At 46.3% G+C, this 20768-nt stretch overlaps 1 protein-coding gene across 1 annotated transcript in view; it reads right to left on the bottom strand.

The window, feature by feature from the left end:
* Window positions 1-464: 464 nt before the first annotated feature.
* The window catches only part of DSCAM (DS cell adhesion molecule), a 695428-nt gene continuing 675124 nt past the window's right edge, over window positions 465-20768 (bottom strand). The window contains exons 31-33 of the mRNA XM_040249128.1: window positions 19733-19930; window positions 17913-18215; window positions 465-1459 (exon numbers count right to left, since the gene is read on the bottom strand). Coding sequence (XP_040105062.1) covers window positions 1107-1459; window positions 17913-18215; window positions 19733-19930 — 854 coding nt within the window. The 3' untranslated portion in view covers window positions 465-1106. The remainder of the gene's footprint in view (window positions 1460-17912; window positions 18216-19732; window positions 19931-20768) is intronic.

Genomic DNA, 20768 nt, shown 5'->3' with positions numbered 1-20768 from the left:
CCTGCAGTCAGATGGTGAACAGTTCTAGCTTTGCAGGCCATACCACCTCTATTGTAACTGCTCAACTCTGCTATCATGGCATGAAACATCCACAGACAAAATGCAAGCAGTGTGAATGATTGTCTTCCAATAAAACTCTATTTGTAAAAACAGCAGTGCGCTGGATTTGTCCTGTAGGTCATAGTTTGCTGACCCCTGGTCCAAACTGGAGGGCCAAGTATCATTGGAAGGTAGGGAGCAGAGCGTGTGGGGGAGTTCAGAGTACCTGGCCAGCCCCTCATGAATACTCAGACTCACTGCATCTTCTGTGTTCTTCCCCACTGTCCTGCAGAGATCAGAGTCTTGGAATCCACTCTAGTTTATTAAATTGGGTTCTGGGTCCAGCCCTGGTGTTTGTAAACTCAAGCCTCCCTAGGAAGGAGGATCCAGCGACCAGTAGGAGACAAGAGAAACAGACATCGAAATAAAGGCAGACCACCTTTGTTTTTTATTTCGCTTAGACAAAATGCAAAGAGTGTCTCATTAAACTAAAAAAAATAAACCCAAAAGAAAACCAAAACAAATTGATTCCCCCCACCCCTTCACTGACGGTACTCATTCTAAGTAACAACAGAAGGAGGTCAAATCGGGGACCCAGCTTCTAATGGGAAAGAAAGATGTGCAAACGTGACGAACATTTCCCCGGCCCCCAAATCAAGGTTCCTTTTAAATTCACAAAGAGGGTTAATTTTTTTTTCCTGTTTTTTTTTTTTTTTTCTTTTGAATCTTGTGTGATAGAACTTCCGGTCAGAAGGTTGAATGAGTCCCCCATGCACTTTGTAGAAAATCAGTAAAAATGCAATAGCCCGTGAAGATCATAAAACTGGACTTCTTTCCCAAAAAATCAGATGCCCAGACAGATGGATCTCACACTCAGACAGAAAAAAAGCAGGAGAGTCTTTGCACTGTCTGTGGGTTTTTTTTTTCAGCATTTTCTCTCTCTCTCTTTTTTTAATATATTTTGGCAATTTTCTTTCATTATAAATATTGGAATTCCGTAAAAAAAAGGTAGCTTTGATTGACTTTGTTAAACCGTATTTACAACCGCTGTCCAGTCATGCTGTTGGTTATACCAGGGTGTAGGATTTGGCGTAGGGATTGTTGCCTTTCAAATGGCCCCGTGAGTCCAGCAGCGATTCCTGGGAGCTGCTCATCTTGGCTGCCTGTCCCAGCTCTGCCCCCTCGCGCTGAGGTAATGTGGCCACAGCCCCCTGCTGCCACTGCTGTCCCTCCCTCGTGGAGGCCGTGGAGGAGGCCGCCTCCATGGGGATGGGCTCAAGGACTGGGGGGCGTTTCAGGGTCCTACTTTTCTGGGGCTCCAAGCACGCCTGCCCTAAGCTCGGGTCCCTGCTTGTGCCTGGACCACTTCGGTTCAACAAGAAGTCCATTCGAAGGTATGGAGGCAAGTGGATGAGGTCACCTGGAAGGAAATACAGAGGATTAGGTGGGCTCTTCAACTTGGTCTATAGATACCTGGTGACCCTGTGCATATGTGATGGGCCACTCAAGGTTTAGAGGTGACTCTCGCCACGCCCTCCGGGTGCATTTCCCAAGACCCTTGGTCAGAATTCCTACAAAGGTATCATCTTCACCCCCCGACCCGCCACTAGACACAAGGAGAGCTGGCTTTTGTACAACTTGTTGACTTTAGCCATAAAAGTCATACTTAACCAGAGAAACAGAAATCTCAAGGTACTTTGAAAGAAAAACTTAGGCTAAAGGTAGCAGTGCACGCTGGGTATAAATAGTGACAGACCAAACCCTGGATACAGTGGGCAGTGCTTAGGAGAGTGCGAGGCTTGAAGAGGGAGGCAGGGCTGCTGAGCTAAGAATGATGGTGTCTCAGTACCTCCATGGAATTATGTGACCTTGACTGTCATTTAGCTACTGGTTTCTATGATTGCTTTTGGTGGAAATCCCAGAGTACATGGCCTCCTTACCGGGCTTTGCCTGCCTGCTAAACTGCTTGTGTCTTTCTGTTTCAGTCAGTGCCATGTAGAGAGAGGAGAACAGCTAAGACTGAGTATCAAGGTTACTACTTCCTTCTCAGGACCACTCACTTTGACTTCTATGGTGCCAGGGAAACAACCCTCTTCAAGAGAACCTGCTACAGGGAGAATCCAGCTGAAGATTCCAACTTCTCCCCTCTCCCTAGACACTGAGGTCCCCTTCTGGGCTGCTCCCAGCACTGCCTGAGACCACAGGTTCTCTTGATGACTAATCCTGTCGATTTGGGGTTTCCCAGTGAGAGGTTTGCTCAGGGCTTCCCCATTGCTGGGCTGCATCTGAGACTCTCCCTGCACACCTCCTCATTCCCCTTCTCCTCTGACAGGTGTCACACCTGCATCTTAGTCTGTGGACTCTCTTTGCCTGCTTCTGCTGTAATTGAGCAGGACCCTATGAGGCCTTCCTGCAACACCCCCTGGCCATGTCCTCTGCCTCCTCTTATTTGTAGAAAAACTTTAGCTTCCATGGCCTTGCCCAAATTCCAAAGAATAAATTTAGTCAGAGAAATAAAATGCAGAAACAAAAAACAACATTCAAGCAAGACAAAATAATAACAGTTTAGCCAACAATCAAAGCAAAGGACCTTTACTTCTTCTTCAAGGGCTATAGATAATATTTTCAGCTGTATCCTCTGAGCTATTTTGCAGATATTGAAACCCCCATCAGGTAGAAGAGGTTAATTTTACACTGACCACAAGCACATAAATCCCTGACCAGTTAGAAGGTTGATGATGTTGATTTCCTGTGACCTCACCACCAATCACAGAAGAATGTCCCTAAGCTGATTATGCATCCCAAATCCTCTCTTCAGCATGTAGACCCTTCCTCTTTTTTCTGTATAATCTCTGAGCAAAACCTGGGGTTTGGGGATTTGGTTCTTTGGGACATGAGTCCACCTTCTCCCCAGGTTTGCCAGTTTCCTCAATAAAGCTATCTTTTCTTTGGCCAACATCTGTCTCTTCATGTTGGATTCTTGAGCAGTGGGAAGCTGAACCTGAGCTTGGTGACACTGCTTCTTCTTTATCTCTTTATTCTTTGCAAGAATTCCTCCTGAAATCCCTTGCATATATAATCTGCCTTAGCATCTGCTTTTTGGAAAATCTGAACTGGCACAGCTACCAACACCATCAACTATAGCAATTGTTCTTTGAAAGTTGGACTGTGCCTCTAATTGTCAAGTTCCATGGCTTCTTCTTAGCACCTCTTATCACTTCTTCCTTCTATAGAACCAACAACACCTCATGCAGTTGACGTTTCTGTTCTCAGAACTCTCAGCTTCCATGTCACTGTGCTTTCCCAGAGCAATTCTTGCACCTCTGACTGACTTGTCAGTCCTTTCCTGGGCCCTATTCTCCATCCATCTTCAAGTACAGGGTTTCTTCAGTGGCCTGAGCTCAGTCCTCTCTTTGGGGCTCAGCCTGCATCTAATCTCATTATGAATAGCTCTCACATCCATCTTTTCCTTTTGCTCACTCTCTCTTGAGCCCTAGACTTGAATTTTAGATGCTTTGCTAAATATTTCCACATGACTGTCCATTATGAATTTTAAATGCCACAGTCTATAAACCCAGTTTATGAAGGCCAGCCCCTATTCCCAGACTCATTTCCAAAGGCCACTTTATCCTTTGTGCCCAATCGTTTTAAATGTCATCCTCATCTTACCAGAAATTGATGCTTGAAACCTCAGATATTGATACCTCCTACCCAGGTTAATTCTACTTGAAATTAATTCTACTTCTCTCTGTTGACTCATTTTTGGTCCTATCTTCATGACCCTAGTTCAAATCTTTAATATATCCTGTAGGTTTCCTAAATGCATGAGCACGTTTCAGCCCAGTCACTAGACACACTTTGCAAACTACATCCTCTAGGTCTGAGCTGGACTGAAGCCTGGATCTGATCTGTTGGCAGTTTAAGAACAGTATTCATTGTGTAGCCTAGTGCTTCTGATTGTTCTCACTTTGAGAAGCAAACAGACAAGGGATATTTATACAACACACTGGGATGAGTGCAGTGAGCTTTCCCTGGCCACCCTAGGGGTGAGAGGCTTACCTGTAACTCCTTCATGGCATACTTGGTGAGCAACTCTGGTTAGAAAATGGCCTGGGGGCAGGCAGTCCTGGAGCTGAGAGACCAGGTGGGAGAATGTGCAGGTGATGGTGGGCTGAGCACCAAAGGGAAATGAGAGTGAATGTGATTGTGAAATGTGGAGGAGGCTCAAGGAGAGGGCTCTGGAAATGACCACAGGTGGGACAGGTGAAAAAGGAGGAAGAGTCAGGGATGACTCCCTTCCAAGTGTCAAGATCAGGAAACCTGGGCAGACAGTAGGATCATTCATTCATTGCAAAAAAAAAAAAAAAAAACTGTCTAGGAGAAAAATCACATTTTGGTGGGAAAAGATCGTGGGTTTTGTTTCAGATTTGCTGAGTTGATGTGGTTGGGGACAGCGCAGGGGAGATCTTAGTAACATATCTAAGGCATAAGTCATTCCTTAACTTTCTGAATCGAAAATAATTGGCAATTCTTATTTCTTTTGCTTCAAAATATTCCCAGCTTTCCATGCCTTCCTCAGCCAACCCTTTGTTTGGAGCCTCCTGTGTCCAGCAGGGCTGCTGTGAGCTGGTTGTGGTGCTGACAAAGAAGTGAAGTGTGTGCAATTAGACAGTGACTTAAACCCCAGAGAAACCTGGTGGGCTATAGTCCATAGAGTTGCAAAGAGTCAAACAAGACCGAGAACACATTCACAACCCCCGCCCCCACCTCCGCCACACACACACACACACACACACACACACACGTAAATCCCAGAATCTTTGAAACTGAGGTTTATTCACTGAAAGAGAATAACCATTTAAACAGCAGGGAGAGACTGCTCAATGGTTAGAAGAACTAGAAACAAAAGCAAGACAGGCTGAAAAATTACTGGAAAATTCATTTTGCATAGTATAAATGAGCATAAGGATTTTCAAAATGCTTTGGGTTTTCTTAAGATTTTTTCCCGCAGGATAAGAGATATGATGACCTTATTTCTGGGAAATTTACCGAGTTAATTTCTGAGTCCTTGCATTACACTGTCATGTTATTTGGTAATTTTGAAGCAAGAATCCACTTAGCATTTTCCTATTTGGCTTTTTCAGGATCTCATGAAGTGACAGTGAGTAATTATATATGATCTCATTAATATTTTTAGCCTGTATTCCACTAAAACAGCCCCAGGACACCTTGGTTTTGGCTCACTGAAGTCAAGGTACTTTTAATTCAGTGCTAGCTTCATACAGTGAACTGGATCAAAGGAAAGCCCAATAATAAATTCTTGACAATAAATTGTCCACGACACTCTTAGAGAAAGAAATGATGTAATTTGGCATTCTTGTGAAACGGGTTTTGGTGACTTGATGTATCCGGACTTTTGACTTAGAAAAAATGATGGCATGAATTTTACTGTTATAGACCATAATGTTTAAGATATATCTAGCTGTGTATCAGCTTTAGTCCTGAAAAATAAAACTATTTAATTAAGAAAAAAAATAAAACCATATGTCCCTAGCGCCTTTTTTGATGGTGGTATTGAAAATTCTCTGTCTTCTTTCATGGTTGTGGATGTATTATTCAACCTTTTCTATTGTGGGCTAATTATTTGTAAACAAATATCACGAAAGCCTTGTCTAAGTACCACAGCCTTGTCTAACTCAATGAAACTAAGCTATGCCCTGTGGGGCCACCCAAGATGGATGGGCATGGTGGAGAGGTCTGACACAACGTGGTCCACTGGAGAAGGGAATGGCAAACCAGTATTCTTGCCTTGAGAACCCCATGAACAGTATGAAAAGGCAAAATGATAGAATACTGAAAGTGGAACTTCCCAGGTCAGTAAGTGCCCAATATGCTACTGGAGATCAGTGGAGAAATAACTCCAGAAAGAATGAGAATGGAGAAGGAAATGGCAATCCACTCCAGTACTATTGCCTGGAAAATCCCATGGTCAGAGGAGCTTGGTAGGCTAAAGTCCATGGGGTCGCAAAAAGTCAGACATGTCTGAGCGACTTCACACCACCACCACACCATCATGAAAGCATTAACAGAGCTTTTATGTTTTATGTCATTAAAAAAAAAAAACTGGAACAATTCCTTTGTAGCATGAAGAATTTTTTTTTTGCATGTGAATCAATATACCTAATGAACTAATTTTGAAATTTTAAAATACCCAATTTCCTGAAAGTGATCATCTGTCTTTATTCCAAGAGTCCAATAAACACATTGGATTTAATTGACTCTTTCATTTATTTACATAACTAATATTATTTTTAAAACATTTTGTTCAAACGCTGAGAAATTGTGGAAGGCATTTACCTCCACGGTTCTTTTAAAATGTAGGTCAAGAGTGCCTTATGCTGTTTCTGTGACCCAACTGAATCTCGAGTGCTTGGCATATTTGCAGTGCATTGTCACAGATTCAGGAATGGGTCTCCATCTCAGCAACTCCCCACTGAATGAACGGGCTTATTAAATTCCTAAAAAGTATTAGCATCTTAGTCCCAGCCGGATTGCGGGGATGCTCACGAGCTTGATTATGTGGAACGAATGTGTCTGAAATCAAAAGACAAAGCCCTCGATACCTGCCCCCTGCCTGCAGGGGTTCCCGCTTTAGATGGAATGAACAAGGTAGCCGGAAAAGCATGGTGAGAATTGGAAATCCTTCATAATGAAAACAGCTCAGCACCACGTCTTTATGTACAAGGGCTTCTTGTTGGCTTCTTGCAGGCCTGCCAAGCATCTCTGAAGAGTCAATATCTCTGAAAGATCCAGTTTTTCAGGCAAAAGCTTGATTAAGTTGTATGATGCTCTCATTAGTTCCTTTCGACAGTGTGTGTTTTCTGATTAGCACGTAAAGTAGCTCTTTCAACTGTGTGAATGCTGCAAATGAGCTCTCTTAATAATTCATGCACTGATGCGGAAGGAAGCACCAGAGTGATCGTGGGGAGTGCTGTTTATTAAAGATGCTTTATGGCCACTAAAATCCCACCCCTTGTGCTAGTCCCAGTTGGTTGTTTACTCACTAGGCCATGTCTGACTCTTTTGTGACCCCCTGGACCGTAGCTTGCCAAGCTCCTCTGACCATGGGATTTCCCAGGCAAGAATATTGGAGTGGGTTGCCATTCCCTTCTCCAGGGTCTAGTCCCAGCACCAGTTAGGAAACTGGATTCTCTAACTATCTGTCCATCTCTTAGGTTCTGCAGATGTCTACAGATGTATGGACAACCAAGCACTTAGAGAGAAGCGGAATGTGAAACCGTCCTGACAATCTAGACAACTACACAGCTGCTTTCCTTGATCCCCAGCTCTCCATCCACCTGTTTCATGTGGGAGGAACTAAATGGCGTTTCTAACGGTGGTGATTAAGGGTGAAAGTCTGGATAACATGGTGCTCAGTTGCTCAGTCATGTCCAACTCTTTGTGAGGGTCTGTAGCCCTCCAGGCTCCTCTGTGCATGGGATTCTCCAGGCTAGGATACTGGATTGGGTTGCCATTTCCTTCTCCAGGGGATCTTCCCCACCCAGAGACTGAACCTGCATCTCTTATGTCTCCTGCATTGGTACCACTAGAGCTACCAACCACCCAGGGGTCGAATCCTGGTCTCCTCCATTGCAGGCAGACTCTTTACTGTTAGAGCCACCTGAAAAGCCCCTGGATGACACTGTCTGCATTTAATCTGATAGACTTAAGTCTGGGCTCAGTTTTCTTATTCATAAAACAGGAATAAGAGCTGAATCCACCGTAGAGTGCTGGAAGGAAGGTTTAATGAGATAATACAGGTGAAAGTTTTATTGTCAGATGTCTCCCTTCCCAGAGAGTCTGAAGTTACAGGGCTGGAAATCAGCCAGGTGAATGAATCGAGAACTCTTCTTTTACTTTAGTTTCTGTCTTTTGTGGGTTTAGTGTCCCCCCAAAGACAGGTCCATATGCCAACCCTCAGCCTCCAGGAATGTGACCCGATTTGGAGAAAGGATTTTGTTGCAATTCAGTAAAGGATCTTGAGATGAGATCAGGTGAATATAAGGTGGGCCCCAAATCCAACTACATATCTGTGCACGCATGCTCAGTTGCTTCAGCCGTGGCTCCCTGGACTCTAGCCCACAAGGCTCCTCTGTCCATGGGATTTCCCAGGCAAGAATACTGGAGTGGGTTGCCATGCCTTCCTCCAGGGGATCTTCCTGACTCAGGGATCAAAGCTGCATCTCTTTGGTCTCCTGCATTGGCACGTGGGTTCTTTACCACTAGTGCCCCCTGCGTAGCCCTAGTCCAAAAACATGTGTCCCTATGGGAAAAAAAAGAAAATAGAGGAGAATCTGAGGGACAAAAAGGGGAGAAGGCAGCGATTGGACTGATGGGACCACGAGCAGAGGAACACCTGGAGCCTCCAAAAGCCAGAAGAGACAAGGAACAGATTATTCCCTGAAATTTCTGAGGGAGTACAACCCCACTGACACCTTGATCTCAGCCTTCTGGCCTCCAGAACTGTGAGAGAGTACATGTCTGTCCTTCTGAGCCACCCAGCCTGCAGCGATTTGTTAGAGGTCACAGGGTCCCAACAGAGAGGGTATTCCCAGCTGAAATGGGCTGGGAGCCTCACAGGATGCCTCTCTGAACATTTCTGCCATGTGAGACAGGCTCTACCCCTTCCACCAAAAACAGGAGGGGCTTTCTCTTTAATGGTCAGTAACAGTAGCCAATATGCTTGTGGTTTCCACTGTCCCCAAGGTGTTCCTTCGGTGGGCTATCCTGTCATCCATCTTTTTCTGCTGAGGCCAAGCCAGTCACTTGTCCCTGGTCCCCTGCTCCCTGGGGAAGCAGGGTCTGCTCAGTGGGCACCCAAAGACCCCTGCTGCCCAGCCTGGGTGGGGGGAGATTCTGGGAAACCAGGAGCGTGGGGTTCACGTTCACTTCTTTGGTTATAACTTCCCCTCTTGGCTCTCCTCTGGCCACCTCTCCACTTTCCCACTCTCTCTTTCTTGCTTGGTTTCCGTTGCTTCCCAGGTGGAGAATCCCATGGACAGAGGAGCCTACCAGTGGGCTACAGACCATAGGGTTGCAGGGAGTGGGACAAGACTAAAGCGACTTAGCACACGTGTTGCAAGTTTCATCTAGAAAATAAAAGGCATGGGGGTGGGGAGTAGAGCACAGTGAGCACAGGCGGGAGGGGGTTAGGAGGTAGCTGAGTGCAGAGCAGGAGCCAGGCTGACCGGCTTCCAGGGGAGAGAGAGGGAGAGTGTGTATGTGTGTGTGTGTGTGTGCATGTGTGACAAGAGGACAGAGATGGGAGTGTATCAGAGAGGAGGCTGCATATTGAAAGGCAATGTTGCGGCTATAGGGGAAAAGGGCAGAGTCTGGCGGGAGCCCGGTGAAGACTGGAGGGAAGGACCCGAGGACCCCAGAGCTCCCTTCCTGCCCACCTTCCTTCTTCCTTCCCTCCCTGCCCTGCTCACCTGTCTGCCTGCAATTCAATCTCTTCTAGCACATTTCCAATCACTTGATCCATGTGAGCTACTCCCCAAAACCCAGTGGGAACCCAAAGATGGTCCTGGGGTCTGAGTCCGTGAGGGCTGCCTCCACCCACTGGATTTCATGGGTTCTAATTGTATGTCTGTGCTCCCTGGAAGGTCACGCCCTGTGCTCTGCTCCTTAGGAGGATGATGGCCCTTGTGTCAGAGTCGTGGAGGCGGGGAGAGTGGGGAAAGAGGTGAGATGAGTGGGAAGAAACACCGAGCTGCCCAGCCAGCCTGGTCAACATGGTGCTGAGATGGATGGGGCAGGGCGGGGGTGAGGTGGGAACGAGAAGGGCAGGGTAGGGGAGAGACAGACAGAGACAGAGAGAAGCAGAGAGATGGGGAGAGAGAGACAGAGAGATGGGGGCAGAGAGACAGAGAGAGGGAGAGAGGCAGGGAGGAGGGGGTCAGAGGAACATGGCCAGAGGGAAGCAGATGGATGTCATGGAGACATAGGACCCAGAGAGATGACTGTGAGAGACACAGAGCCACGTACAGAGAAAGGTCAAGGTCAGGGGACAGTGACCACAGGGGACAGTGAGTCACAGGACAGTGGCAAAGGCGTCTGGGTTATGATTGCACCTGTGAGCCGGCGCTCGACCCTCGACAGTCCACCTGCATGGGGGCCTCTGCGATACCTGGGCGTTGAGCCGCACCCTTCACCCCTGCCCTCCCCGCCACCAGCCCAGGCGCGGCACCGACTCATGCCCTGAAGGATGAGAGGTGATTTAGCCATTATTTCCAAGTTATGCCTTATTATTTGACATAATGGGCCATTTCTCATCCTCTCATCACTGCCCTCTGGGGTCGGTGCCACTAACATCCCCAAAAGTTCAGACTAAATAAGTTGGCATCCATTTCTCTCTCGGTAGTTAACTCTGCTCACTGGTGTGCAGATAACTCCTGGCCACGGGCTACAAGCCAGCACAGTGATCCATTACAACATCCATCACAGATGTGAGCTCAGAGAGTGTCATCCAGCACCCCGGGCCTTCAGCCCTGCTTGGCCCCTCTGTGCAAAAACTGCTATGTTAAACTTGCCTCTTTTTAGCTGAAAACCAGGACACCCCCCCCGACCCCCCACCCCCCACAACTGCCTATCAGGAAAGCAAAACCTCCTGAACCTTCTCTATCTGTTTAGACTCACACGCGATGTTTGAACGCACTTTAGCTTTGGAAGAAAATGGCAAAATCATTCCCAGCACAGAACGAGAATGGACCAACTCAGGAACTCTGTAATGGACTTGAACTCTGTGAATCTGGCTGTGATAGGGTTCTGGCCACTTGCCACACACACCCCAGGAAAAGAAAGTCTATAGTTGAGAGCAGTGGTTCTCAGCTGAGGGTCATTTTGCCCTCCAGGGCACACACAGCAATCCCTGAAGCTTTTTGGAGGTGTCTTGGTTGGTAGGGCAGCTGCTACTGGCTTCTAGCCCAAGGCCAGGGATGCTCAGCATCCTGCCATGGCCAGGCTGGTCCCTGCCACAAAGCTTCACCCAACCCCAGATGTTAATGGCACTGCTGTTGAGGAGCCCTAGCTTAAATGGTCCAAGCTCTGAATTCCAAGTGGTCCTTACTTCACTTCAGTTTTATTTTGTGCTCAGTCACTCAGTTGTGTCTGACTATGTGACCCCATGGACTGTAGCTCACCAGCTCCTCTGTCTATGGAATTCTCCAGGTAAGAATACTGGACTGGGTTGCCATTTCCTCCTCCAGGCGATATTCCCAACACAGGACAGAACCTGCCTCTCCTGCATCGTCTGCATTGGCAGGTGGATTCTTTACCATTGTGCCACCTGGGAAACCCTGATTTTACTTTTAAAGCATTGGATTCAATCAGAATAAGGAACTGTACTCCTCTGTCTCTCCTACTCCACAAGGAATTACAGCCTCAGTTTGTCATGGAGAAAAGTAAGGGATGTGCCTGATGGACCAGCAATCAGAAGGTCTATGTCAGACCTGCCCTGAAGAGGTGGGAGCTCAGAGCCGTAGGCAGGTATGAGTGAGAGCGGGCTGAAATCCTGCCTTGAGATACTGCGTCTGCTCAAGTAGTTCTGTGACCCCTGCAAGCTTTAACTCTTACCTATACAAGGGAAGGGCTTCTCAGGTGGCAATAATGGTAAAGAACCCACCTGCCAATGCAGGAGACACAAGGGATGCGGGTTCAATCGCTGGGGTGGGAAGATTCCCTGGAGGAGAGCATGGCAACCCAATCCAGTCTTCTTACCTGGAGAATCCCATCAACAGAGGAGCCTGGCGGGCTACAGCCCAGTGGTTCACAAAGAGTTGGGCACAACTGAAGCAACTCAGCATACATGCATACAAAGGAAATGTGTCTGATCGTTTCTAATGAAAATCTTGAATCTTAAGAGTCTTTCTTATGCTCTGAACTATCTCATCTGTGAAAACTGGTCAAGCACTTTTGAAATAGAAGTTTAGGGATAAAAAAGGGACAAATGAATGCATTTAGGGGGAGCCTGGAACTCCAAGGCACATTCCAATAGTTTTCTTCTCCCTGCTGGACAATCCTTTGTTCATCAGCAAGTGTGAGAACAGAACATGTGCACACTTTCACAAAAAACTCATGCAGAATGACAGTGAAGCAAGGTCCCTGTGGGCTCCAGTCTCTTCTGGGGACACATAAAAAGGAACTTTCATCAAGCTCTAACAAGGTTTGATGTCTGTGCTTGGATGGAGCTGGAGACTGATGCAAAAGTAAGAAGCCAAGGATGCTTACTTTGACTTCTGGCAATTTCACTTAAAAACCACACAGACTTGCAAGGACACTACAGCATCAAAGAGCTCCTTACAAAGGGCAGCGTGTAGTCTGCCCACACCAAAGCCCGACCAGATCTAACGCTTTTCCAGTTTAATATTAATGTTGCAGTGGTAATGAAAACTCGTAAACAAACCCCTCTTGGTAAATGAATCTTCACTCCCAAACGGCAACCAAGAACAACTCTAAATAAGTAATGTGAGCTGGATACCAGAGGTCCCACCTGCAGATTCTGTTACCATTCTTGGCTTGTACCTGGGAGGCTTCATGTATTTTTAAGGGCTCATCATTATTGTGATCCTTCTACTTGCTGGCGAACTTTTCAAAACCACACTGAAGTATGAAGTGGAGCTTTAAGTTTGTCCGTGCTCATGGTCCTTCTGAAATAGAGTAGTTCTGGATAAAAAGCAGGATTGGAAAACCTGCTTAGAGGATAGGTTAGCTGGGAACTCGCTGTCAGGGGATTCAGAGGCCCTAGTGGGGAAGGGTCCATGAGGGTCAAAGGCAGCTCCAGCTCCCACGTGACACCCTCAGGGACCCCCCACACTGAGGTGTATCCCTCACTCTGAAAGCAGGACCAGTTGTGGAGTGGATGCCAGAAAATACAGGCTGGAGGAAAGGAGGGAGGTGGGCAGGTTGGGTGGGAAAGAGCAAGGCTATCTCTAGAAGGATGGAGGCTGGGACCTCAAGCCTCATATGTGTGTGTGTGTGTGTGTGTGTGTGCGCGTGTGTGTGTATACACATGTGGGTACATGGCTACATGTGCACACAACAACAGCTGGGAACAAGGCCAGCCTTTGCAGGGGATGTGACCTGAGCAGAAGCTGGCTGGTCTCTCAGGTGGGAACCCTGCCTCTCACTCCACACTTTTCTCTTTTGTTAAACACACACACACTCAGGAAAGCATGAGATATGGGAGGAATAGATCCTAAAACTAAAACCCCCAAACTGCTTCATAAAACTGTTTACTCTAAGAGCCAGCAAGTTGGAGGCAGACAATGGCCATTTCCAATCAGAAAACTTCCACTGCATTTATTGTGGCAGAGGAGCGGGGTCAGGGAGCCAGTCAGGGAGGTGCAGACATTCAAGGCTGGAGCCCTGGTGTCCACCTGTCCATCAGAAGGAGTGTGGGGGTCCTGCCCCTGCTGCTGGAAGGGCCAGGTTGTATTAGGTTGCAAGTTTGAAACTTTAAATTGATTTAAGTAGCTTCCTGCAGTGGAATCTCTTGACTGCACAGGATATGCATCATGAATAAGGCAGCAGCAGGAATCCAAGAACGTCAGAAACTGGCTCCAGGTGCTACCTGAAACCAAAAATCGGTACTGTAACCGAAGTATGAGAGCCACCTTGACCAAGAGGAAAAGACGCTGTTAAACTTTCCAGCTGCTTCTCGGAGAAACAGAGGGTTTGTTAGCTTTGTTTTTAAAGTGTAAATGTGTGTTAGTCACTCAGTCATGTCCGACTCTTTGCGACCCCATGGACTGTAGCCCACCAGGCTCCTCTGTCCATGAAATTTTCCAGGCAAGAATACTGGAGTGGGTAGCCATGCCTTCCTCCAGGGAATCTTCCTGACCCAGGGATTGAACCCGGGTCTCCTGCATTGCGGGCAGATTCTTTACCATCTGAGCCACCAGGGAAGTCCCAAAGATGGAAATAGCCATGCCTTATTGAAGAAAACAAAAGTTAAAAAACTTGCATTTGATTTGAAATACACAAGTCCTAAAAAGGCAGCAAATTCAAAGTTCAGATGTGTTAAAAATCTAAAACTAGATTTTGATAACTGACTTGGTAGTAGCTGTCCACATTTCATTGGGAACTACCCCCATTGGTGGAAGAGAGTTTCTAATCTTAAGAATAAGATTAGAAAATAAATCACTTTGTTTAAAGTTAGGCTGGAAGATGGAGTAGACTTAAATGTACTCTTTTATTTTACTAATAATTTCTAACAGTTGTAATATTTGAACCAATTGGCCAATCTTTTCATCATCACAATCATCATATATTAATTCATTCAATAACATTTATTAAGCACCTACCATACATCAGACAGTGATAGGGGTATATATTCATTAATTAAGTCAATTGAAAATATTTCTTGAACACTTTATGCTGTCAGATATCTGATAGGCACTGGGGGGAAAATAAAGGTAACTAAGACATGTTTCCTATTTTCCTGTAGCTATAGTCTGGCCAAATTTATTTAACTTAATCCTGATTTGTAAAGAACTTAAAAGCTTGGGATTATAAATGGAGAGAGAGAGAGAGAGAGAGAGAGAGAGAGAGAGAGAGAGAGAAGCTCATCAAAAAAGAACTGATGGCAAGGAAACAGATATCCAGAGGCTTGGATGACAGATAAGCATTCAGGTCTTGGTTTGAAAGACCTGCTCAAGGAACTGGTAATTTTGACAGTCTCCAGTCAGCAGGATACTACATTGTAACTTTGGGTTTTGTGCCCAGTGTTTAATTTAGTTCCATTATAAAGGAGATACAGGAAGGCTTCCAGAGGATGACATATTTTTCTAAAAGCATATCAAATGTTCAATAATAATTTTGGCATCTAGAGTGGATAACACAGTTTGTGGACGTTAGAATTCAGGTGAATTTAAAAGCTTATTCATACCTAAAGTTATAAAATCATTTTAGCCTAAATAGTATAGTAAGGGACTCCCCTGGGGGTCCAGTGGTTAAGAATCCACCTTGTAATGCAGGGAATGTGAGTTTGATTCCTGGTCAGGGAATGAAGATCCCATGAAGTGGAGCAACTAAGCCTGAGTGCTGTTAACTACTGAGCCTGAATGCCACAACTAGAGAGTCCATGAGCCTCAACAAAAGATCTCACCTGATGCAAGGAAGACCCACTTGCCACAACTGAGACCCAACACAGCCAGATAAATAATTAATTGATTTAAAAAATGAGATTAAAAAACTATATATAAAGAGTGTATATATTAAGAAAATAGTACCTTCTCTAGCTTTTTTCAATTGTTCTGATGGATCCAGGGAACAATTTCATGAAAACAGTTCAAACATTTTTTAATATGAGTCAAAAAACACTGAACAAGTCATCAACAAAACACAAACCTTTAACTATTTCAAGACCTGCACATATACTTAGTGCTCCTCTGGGGGCTTGCTGTATGCAAGGGGAAGTGTGGTGTGTGTCTCAGATGGGAGTGTGTAGTACTTAACTGCTGCTCAAGTTGTGCTGGACTCTTTGCGGCCCCATAGACTTAGCATGCCAGGCTACTCAAATACTGGAGTGGGGTGCCATTTCCTACTCCAGGGGATCTTCCCGACCCAGGGATTGAATCTGCATCTCTTGCATCTCCTGTAGTGGCAGGCGGAATCTTTGCCACGGCTTTACTTTTATCTGCCAAATACGGATGCCATTTTCTGAATTTGCCTTACTAGAAATTACAACGTAATATCAAGTAGAAGTGGTGAGAGCAGACATCATCATCTTATTCCTGATCTTAAGGAAACAGTATTCAGTTTTTCACCACTGAGTATGATGTTAGCTGTTTCACATAGATGCCCTTTCTCAAGTTGAAGGAATTCTCCTTTATTCTTAGTTTGTGGAGTGTTCTTATATTTTTGAGAAAAATGTTGGGTTTTGTCAAATGCTCTCTCTGCCTTGAATGATCATGTATCCACCCCCCCCAATTCTGTTAATATTAATGGTTTTATATTGAACCATCCTTGAATTCCTGAGAAGTCCCACTTTGGTCACAGTGTATAGAAGAACTGGGTGACACACAAATGAGGTGGATGCTCTCCAGGAATCAATGGCCATGGAAGGAAAATAACCAAAGGAGGAAGGAAGGGGTTGGGGGCAGCACCTCATCCTGAGACCATCACTGGGGTCGCTGTGGGAGCCCTAACAGCACGTCAACCAGGCAAGACCCGAGTGACCACTACTGCTGCGGACATCTGCATCAGGCGACACACAGCTCACACAAAGCCCAGACAGTGGGCGTCTATGTCATTCCCATTTTACAGGTGAGCCAACTGCAGCTCAGCAAGACTAAACAAAAGCCCAGAGGCTCATTTTTCTCCTCTCCCGTCTTCCTCAATCTCAAGCTGTACAGCCTCAAAAAAGTCATGATATTTATCCTACACTTGCATCTGCCTTGCAAATAAATGCCAACAACAAAAAGTCCTTTGGATAAAATCACCCACCGATAACAACATCTCCCTGAGGAGGTAGACCGCACAGAAATAAATGAAGCCATCATTCTTGATAGTCAGCTGGTGTGGATCTTGACTAGGTTTGGGAGATTAGTTGCTGGATAGACAATTTTTATTTTATATATTTTTATGCATTTATAAAGCTTATTTCAGCCTGGTCTTCTGCTGAAAAGCCCAAAGGAATCGTGGTGATTTAAAATGGATATACATTTTTGAAATAGAACCAATACAGTCACTCAGAAAATAGGAAAATGAAAAATAAAACTGGGTTCAACAAGAATGGATTAGCCAGTGCACAAAGTCAAATCTATAGACAGGAACTTCAGGGTGAAAAAGGAAAAAGCATTTTTCAGATGAGAACTACAACCGGTTGCCGTGGTTTGGATGCAGTCTAAAGATGTGTTTTATTTGCTCTGTATGATGATTTGCACAAATCTGAGCAAACACTTGAAAACTGTGAGTCTCCATATAAAACCAAAATATCTGTCTCCTTTTGAGAATCTCCTCTTACAGGCCCCCATTTCCACTCGGGATCAGTTGGCAGGAGTTTGCTGGAGTCCTTTTCCTCTACAGTCACTGAACTCTTGAGTTCTCCATGTCTCTATCCCTCCCTTTGCTCTGCTCCTCACCCTCTTCACTCATTCACAGGATCTGCCAGGCCCTGCAGGCCTCAGGGTTTGCAGCTTCTACTGACTATACTGCTCAAGGCAGACACCAACGTATTGCCAACCTGATACCAGCCATTTACTGTCATTTTGGGCAACTCAGTGAAGCCAAGTTCCAGAGGCTGGCTCACTGGTAAGACTGCTCTCCTTCTGAAACCCTCACCCCCAATTTTCAATACTTCTCAAGCAGCGGAGAGCTCCCTTCTTAGACCCTGGGCTCCCAGAGCTTTGTGATCACTTGACTGACTGACAGTATATGGCAGAAGTGCTGCGTCAGTTTCCAGCCCCAGGCTTAAGGAAATGGCTATTTCCACTGTCCATCTCTTGGGACATTGGCTCTTAGACAGGAGGAAGCACAAGCCAGATCATAGAGAAACCTATGTTGGGAGGACATGGCCAGAACTCACCCTCCAGGTTAGTGACTGAACATGTCTTCTCCATCCTAACTGGGCTTCCCCATGGACATGGCTGGAATGGATATGCATGTCCCAACCAAGCTCTGACTCAGTTTCAGATTCATACATGAAATAAATGATCATTGTTGCTGTAAGCCTCTAGGCTTTGGGGTGGCACATGATTCAGCAATCAATAAACAGAAGACTAGCGTAAACACCAACAAGGCTTTCACAGTGGAAGAGTGTGTCTTGGGAAGATGTGCTTCCCCGACACTGGTCCAGGCATGTCTCGTCTCACCTGGCCGATGTGCCTTTGGAACTGCCATGTTCATCACTCGTCCTCCATCCTGAGGTTTGGGGGGAGAGGCGGTGAACCTGCAGATCCCTGACTCCGAAGGGGTGCTGGAGGTCAGACTGTCTGTGTACTCGTTTGTCCCTGCCGTCAACTGCTCGGACGATGTGTCTGAGATGAAGCACTCCGTGATGGTGAACTTGGCGTGCCTCAGCTGCTCTTCCATCTTGGCGTGCTCGTAGGCCCTGGCCAGTTCTTCATAAGTGGAGGAGGCACTTTCTGTGGAAACCATGCTGCTTCGCGCTCGATCTGTACCATGAAAAAGACAAAACAAGATGATGAGCCGTCACTGGGAGTCTGCACTGACCGGGTGATGACGGGGGCCTGTGGCTGGTTCTTCCCATCACTGGGCAGCCAGGCAGGAGTCCTGGGTCTTTATCTGAGGACTGCCTTTGTCACTGTGAGGCCACCTTCATGAGCCTCAGCCATGTGGCTTCAGGGTTTCAACTGACTTGCTGGAGGCACCTGTCCCCAGTATGGGACATTGCCATAGATCAGTAATATATGCCCTTGAAAACTTCTGCTTTTAGTTAAGACAGCTGGCTTGTTGTTTAGTTGCTCAATCATGTCTGATTCCTTGGGATTCCATGGACTATAGCCCACCAGGCTCCTCTGTCCATGGGATTCTCCAGCCAAGAATACTGGAGTGGGTCGCCATTTCCTCCTCCAGCAGATCTTCCTGACTCAGAGATCAAACTCATGTCTCCTGCATTGCAGGCGGATTCAAGACAGCTGGGAATGCAATATGCATGAACAGCAGCGCCCCTTCCTGCTCTGCAAGCCTTCCTGGGCCACAGTGACACTTTCATTGTCGGGAATGATCTGAGCTCTGTGTTCTGCTCCTCTGGCCTCTGTGGGGGCAGGAATACAGGCTGATCCTTAGAAATGAACATGTAACTGCATGGAACTGGTTACTAGGCAGAATCGCAGCTGAACCCTGGGGCACATCCTTTGTGTTTGAGGCTCACCCTTTATGGGGACCAGAGACCCTCCAGAACCCTAAAGGGTACATCTTGGGTAAGAGGATGCTCTACATTTTAAACCCACTCAAAAGTTCTGAAGTCACCTCAGTGGAACTCTGAGGTTCTTGTAAGAGAAATAACTGCCATAAAAATAAATGTACGTGGTGATGCTCCACCTCTGGAAGACTATTTTTGAAGTATATCATCCAGAACAAAAGAAAATGAGTATGAAAATGTCCTACAGCTATTAAGTTTAGATAGAATTTCTTTTCAAAATTTTAGATTGGAGGGAGGGTGGGCAACACAGTGCTATTCTTAGGCTCCGTCTTCCCTCTAGGGTGAGTTCTTGGTGAATGGCACAGACAGATAATCAATCCCTGTTTCATTGTCAAAGGGACCAGCCATGTCCCCCATTCAGGGTGCTGTGACCTTGTCATGCAACTCCAAGTTCAGTCTTAATCCTGGAGATGGGAGTGGGCCACACACCCTCAAGGTATAATCGGGGTGATTGTAATCATGGGAGAACACTTAGAAACTTCTGTGTTTCTCTCAGCAGGGCAGGAGTGAAGGGCAGAGGGAGCAATGTGAGTCTGAGATTCGAGACGCCTGCAACATAGATTCCTTTGGGTTTGCTTGGCAGACTTTGCTAGACCCTAGATTTGGCCAATGAAGTACAGCTTCATCGGTACCTGTCAGGTCAATGGTCCAGCCAGTTGAAAGTGATCTTGAAAGGGCGCAAGTAGGGCCCTGAAACTCAGAGCATAGTCCTGCTCATTCAGGGAGGAGGAGGCAGGCAGGCCCTACCTGTGTCTTGCGAGGGGCTGACGCTGTAGCTGTCACTCTCCTTATCCATTGAGCCTGCGGCCCTGGGCGTTGGCAGCCTCCAGTCAGTGGTGAGGGTGTGTGTTGAAACAGTGGGGTGGGGTCTGTTGAGGGTCCACTGGCTGGCGTACCGGTTCCTCGCCGTGGGCCCAGCCTTGGCATTCCTCCTGGTGGTGGGATCTGGGAAGAACCAGAACAAAGTCTATATTTGTCTTTGGGAGGGTGGTCAGCTGTGATTAAGGTGTGGAGTGGAGTGCTCCCAATTCAGCTCTATGATCCACTCATGCTGCCTCCAGGAAGCTCTCCCTGATTGCCCTGTCTGGAGCACTGGTTTCCTTTCCCCTAGGGTCTGAAGTACTCATGTGATACTTAAGCACTTAAACAATCCCTGTAGAGAAAGAACATCAGATTTGGACTCAGGAGTTATGAATTTGAGTCTTGCTCTGGGCTCGTAATGGTTTCACGACACCCCTCATATCACTTAAACTTCCTAAGAATCACTACCTTCTGTAAAAGGGGAGAGTTGGACCACGTGTGCTCTAATGGGGCTTCCTTGATACAGTATTACCTCCAGGTATTCTTACAGGTTGAACTCTGTTCCCTCAAAAAGATTCATACGTCCACATCCTGAGCCCAGAACCTCAGCTGGTGATCGTATTTAGAAGTAGGGTCACTGCTTTTGCTGTTAGTTCAGATGAGGTCAGACTGGAGTAGGGTGCCTTTTGGAGCTAACGTAATTGGTGTCCTTACAAGACAAGGAGACAGACAAGGAGGAGAGGGTGATGGAGGCAGAGATCAAGGGCTGCAGCTGGACTGAGGAGCTCAGAGACCATTACCACACACTGGGAAGGGGTAAGGAAAGGTCCTCCCCTACCAGCTTCAGAGGGGGTGTGGCCTGCTGATACCTTGATTTTGGACCTGTTGCTATTGGGACTGTGAAAACATAAATTCTGGTTCTTTAAAGCCACTCAAAAAAAAAAAAAAAAAAAAGGCCAGGCAGTTTTTGACATGTTTTTAA

This window comes from Oryx dammah, unplaced genomic scaffold (genome assembly GCF_014754425.2).
Source record: "Oryx dammah isolate SB20612 unplaced genomic scaffold, SCBI_Odam_1.1 HiC_scaffold_2, whole genome shotgun sequence".
NCBI lineage: Eukaryota > Metazoa > Chordata > Mammalia > Artiodactyla > Bovidae > Oryx > Oryx dammah.
The sequence above is the reverse complement of the archived record's forward strand: the minus strand, read 5'-3'. Positions and strand labels throughout refer to the sequence as shown.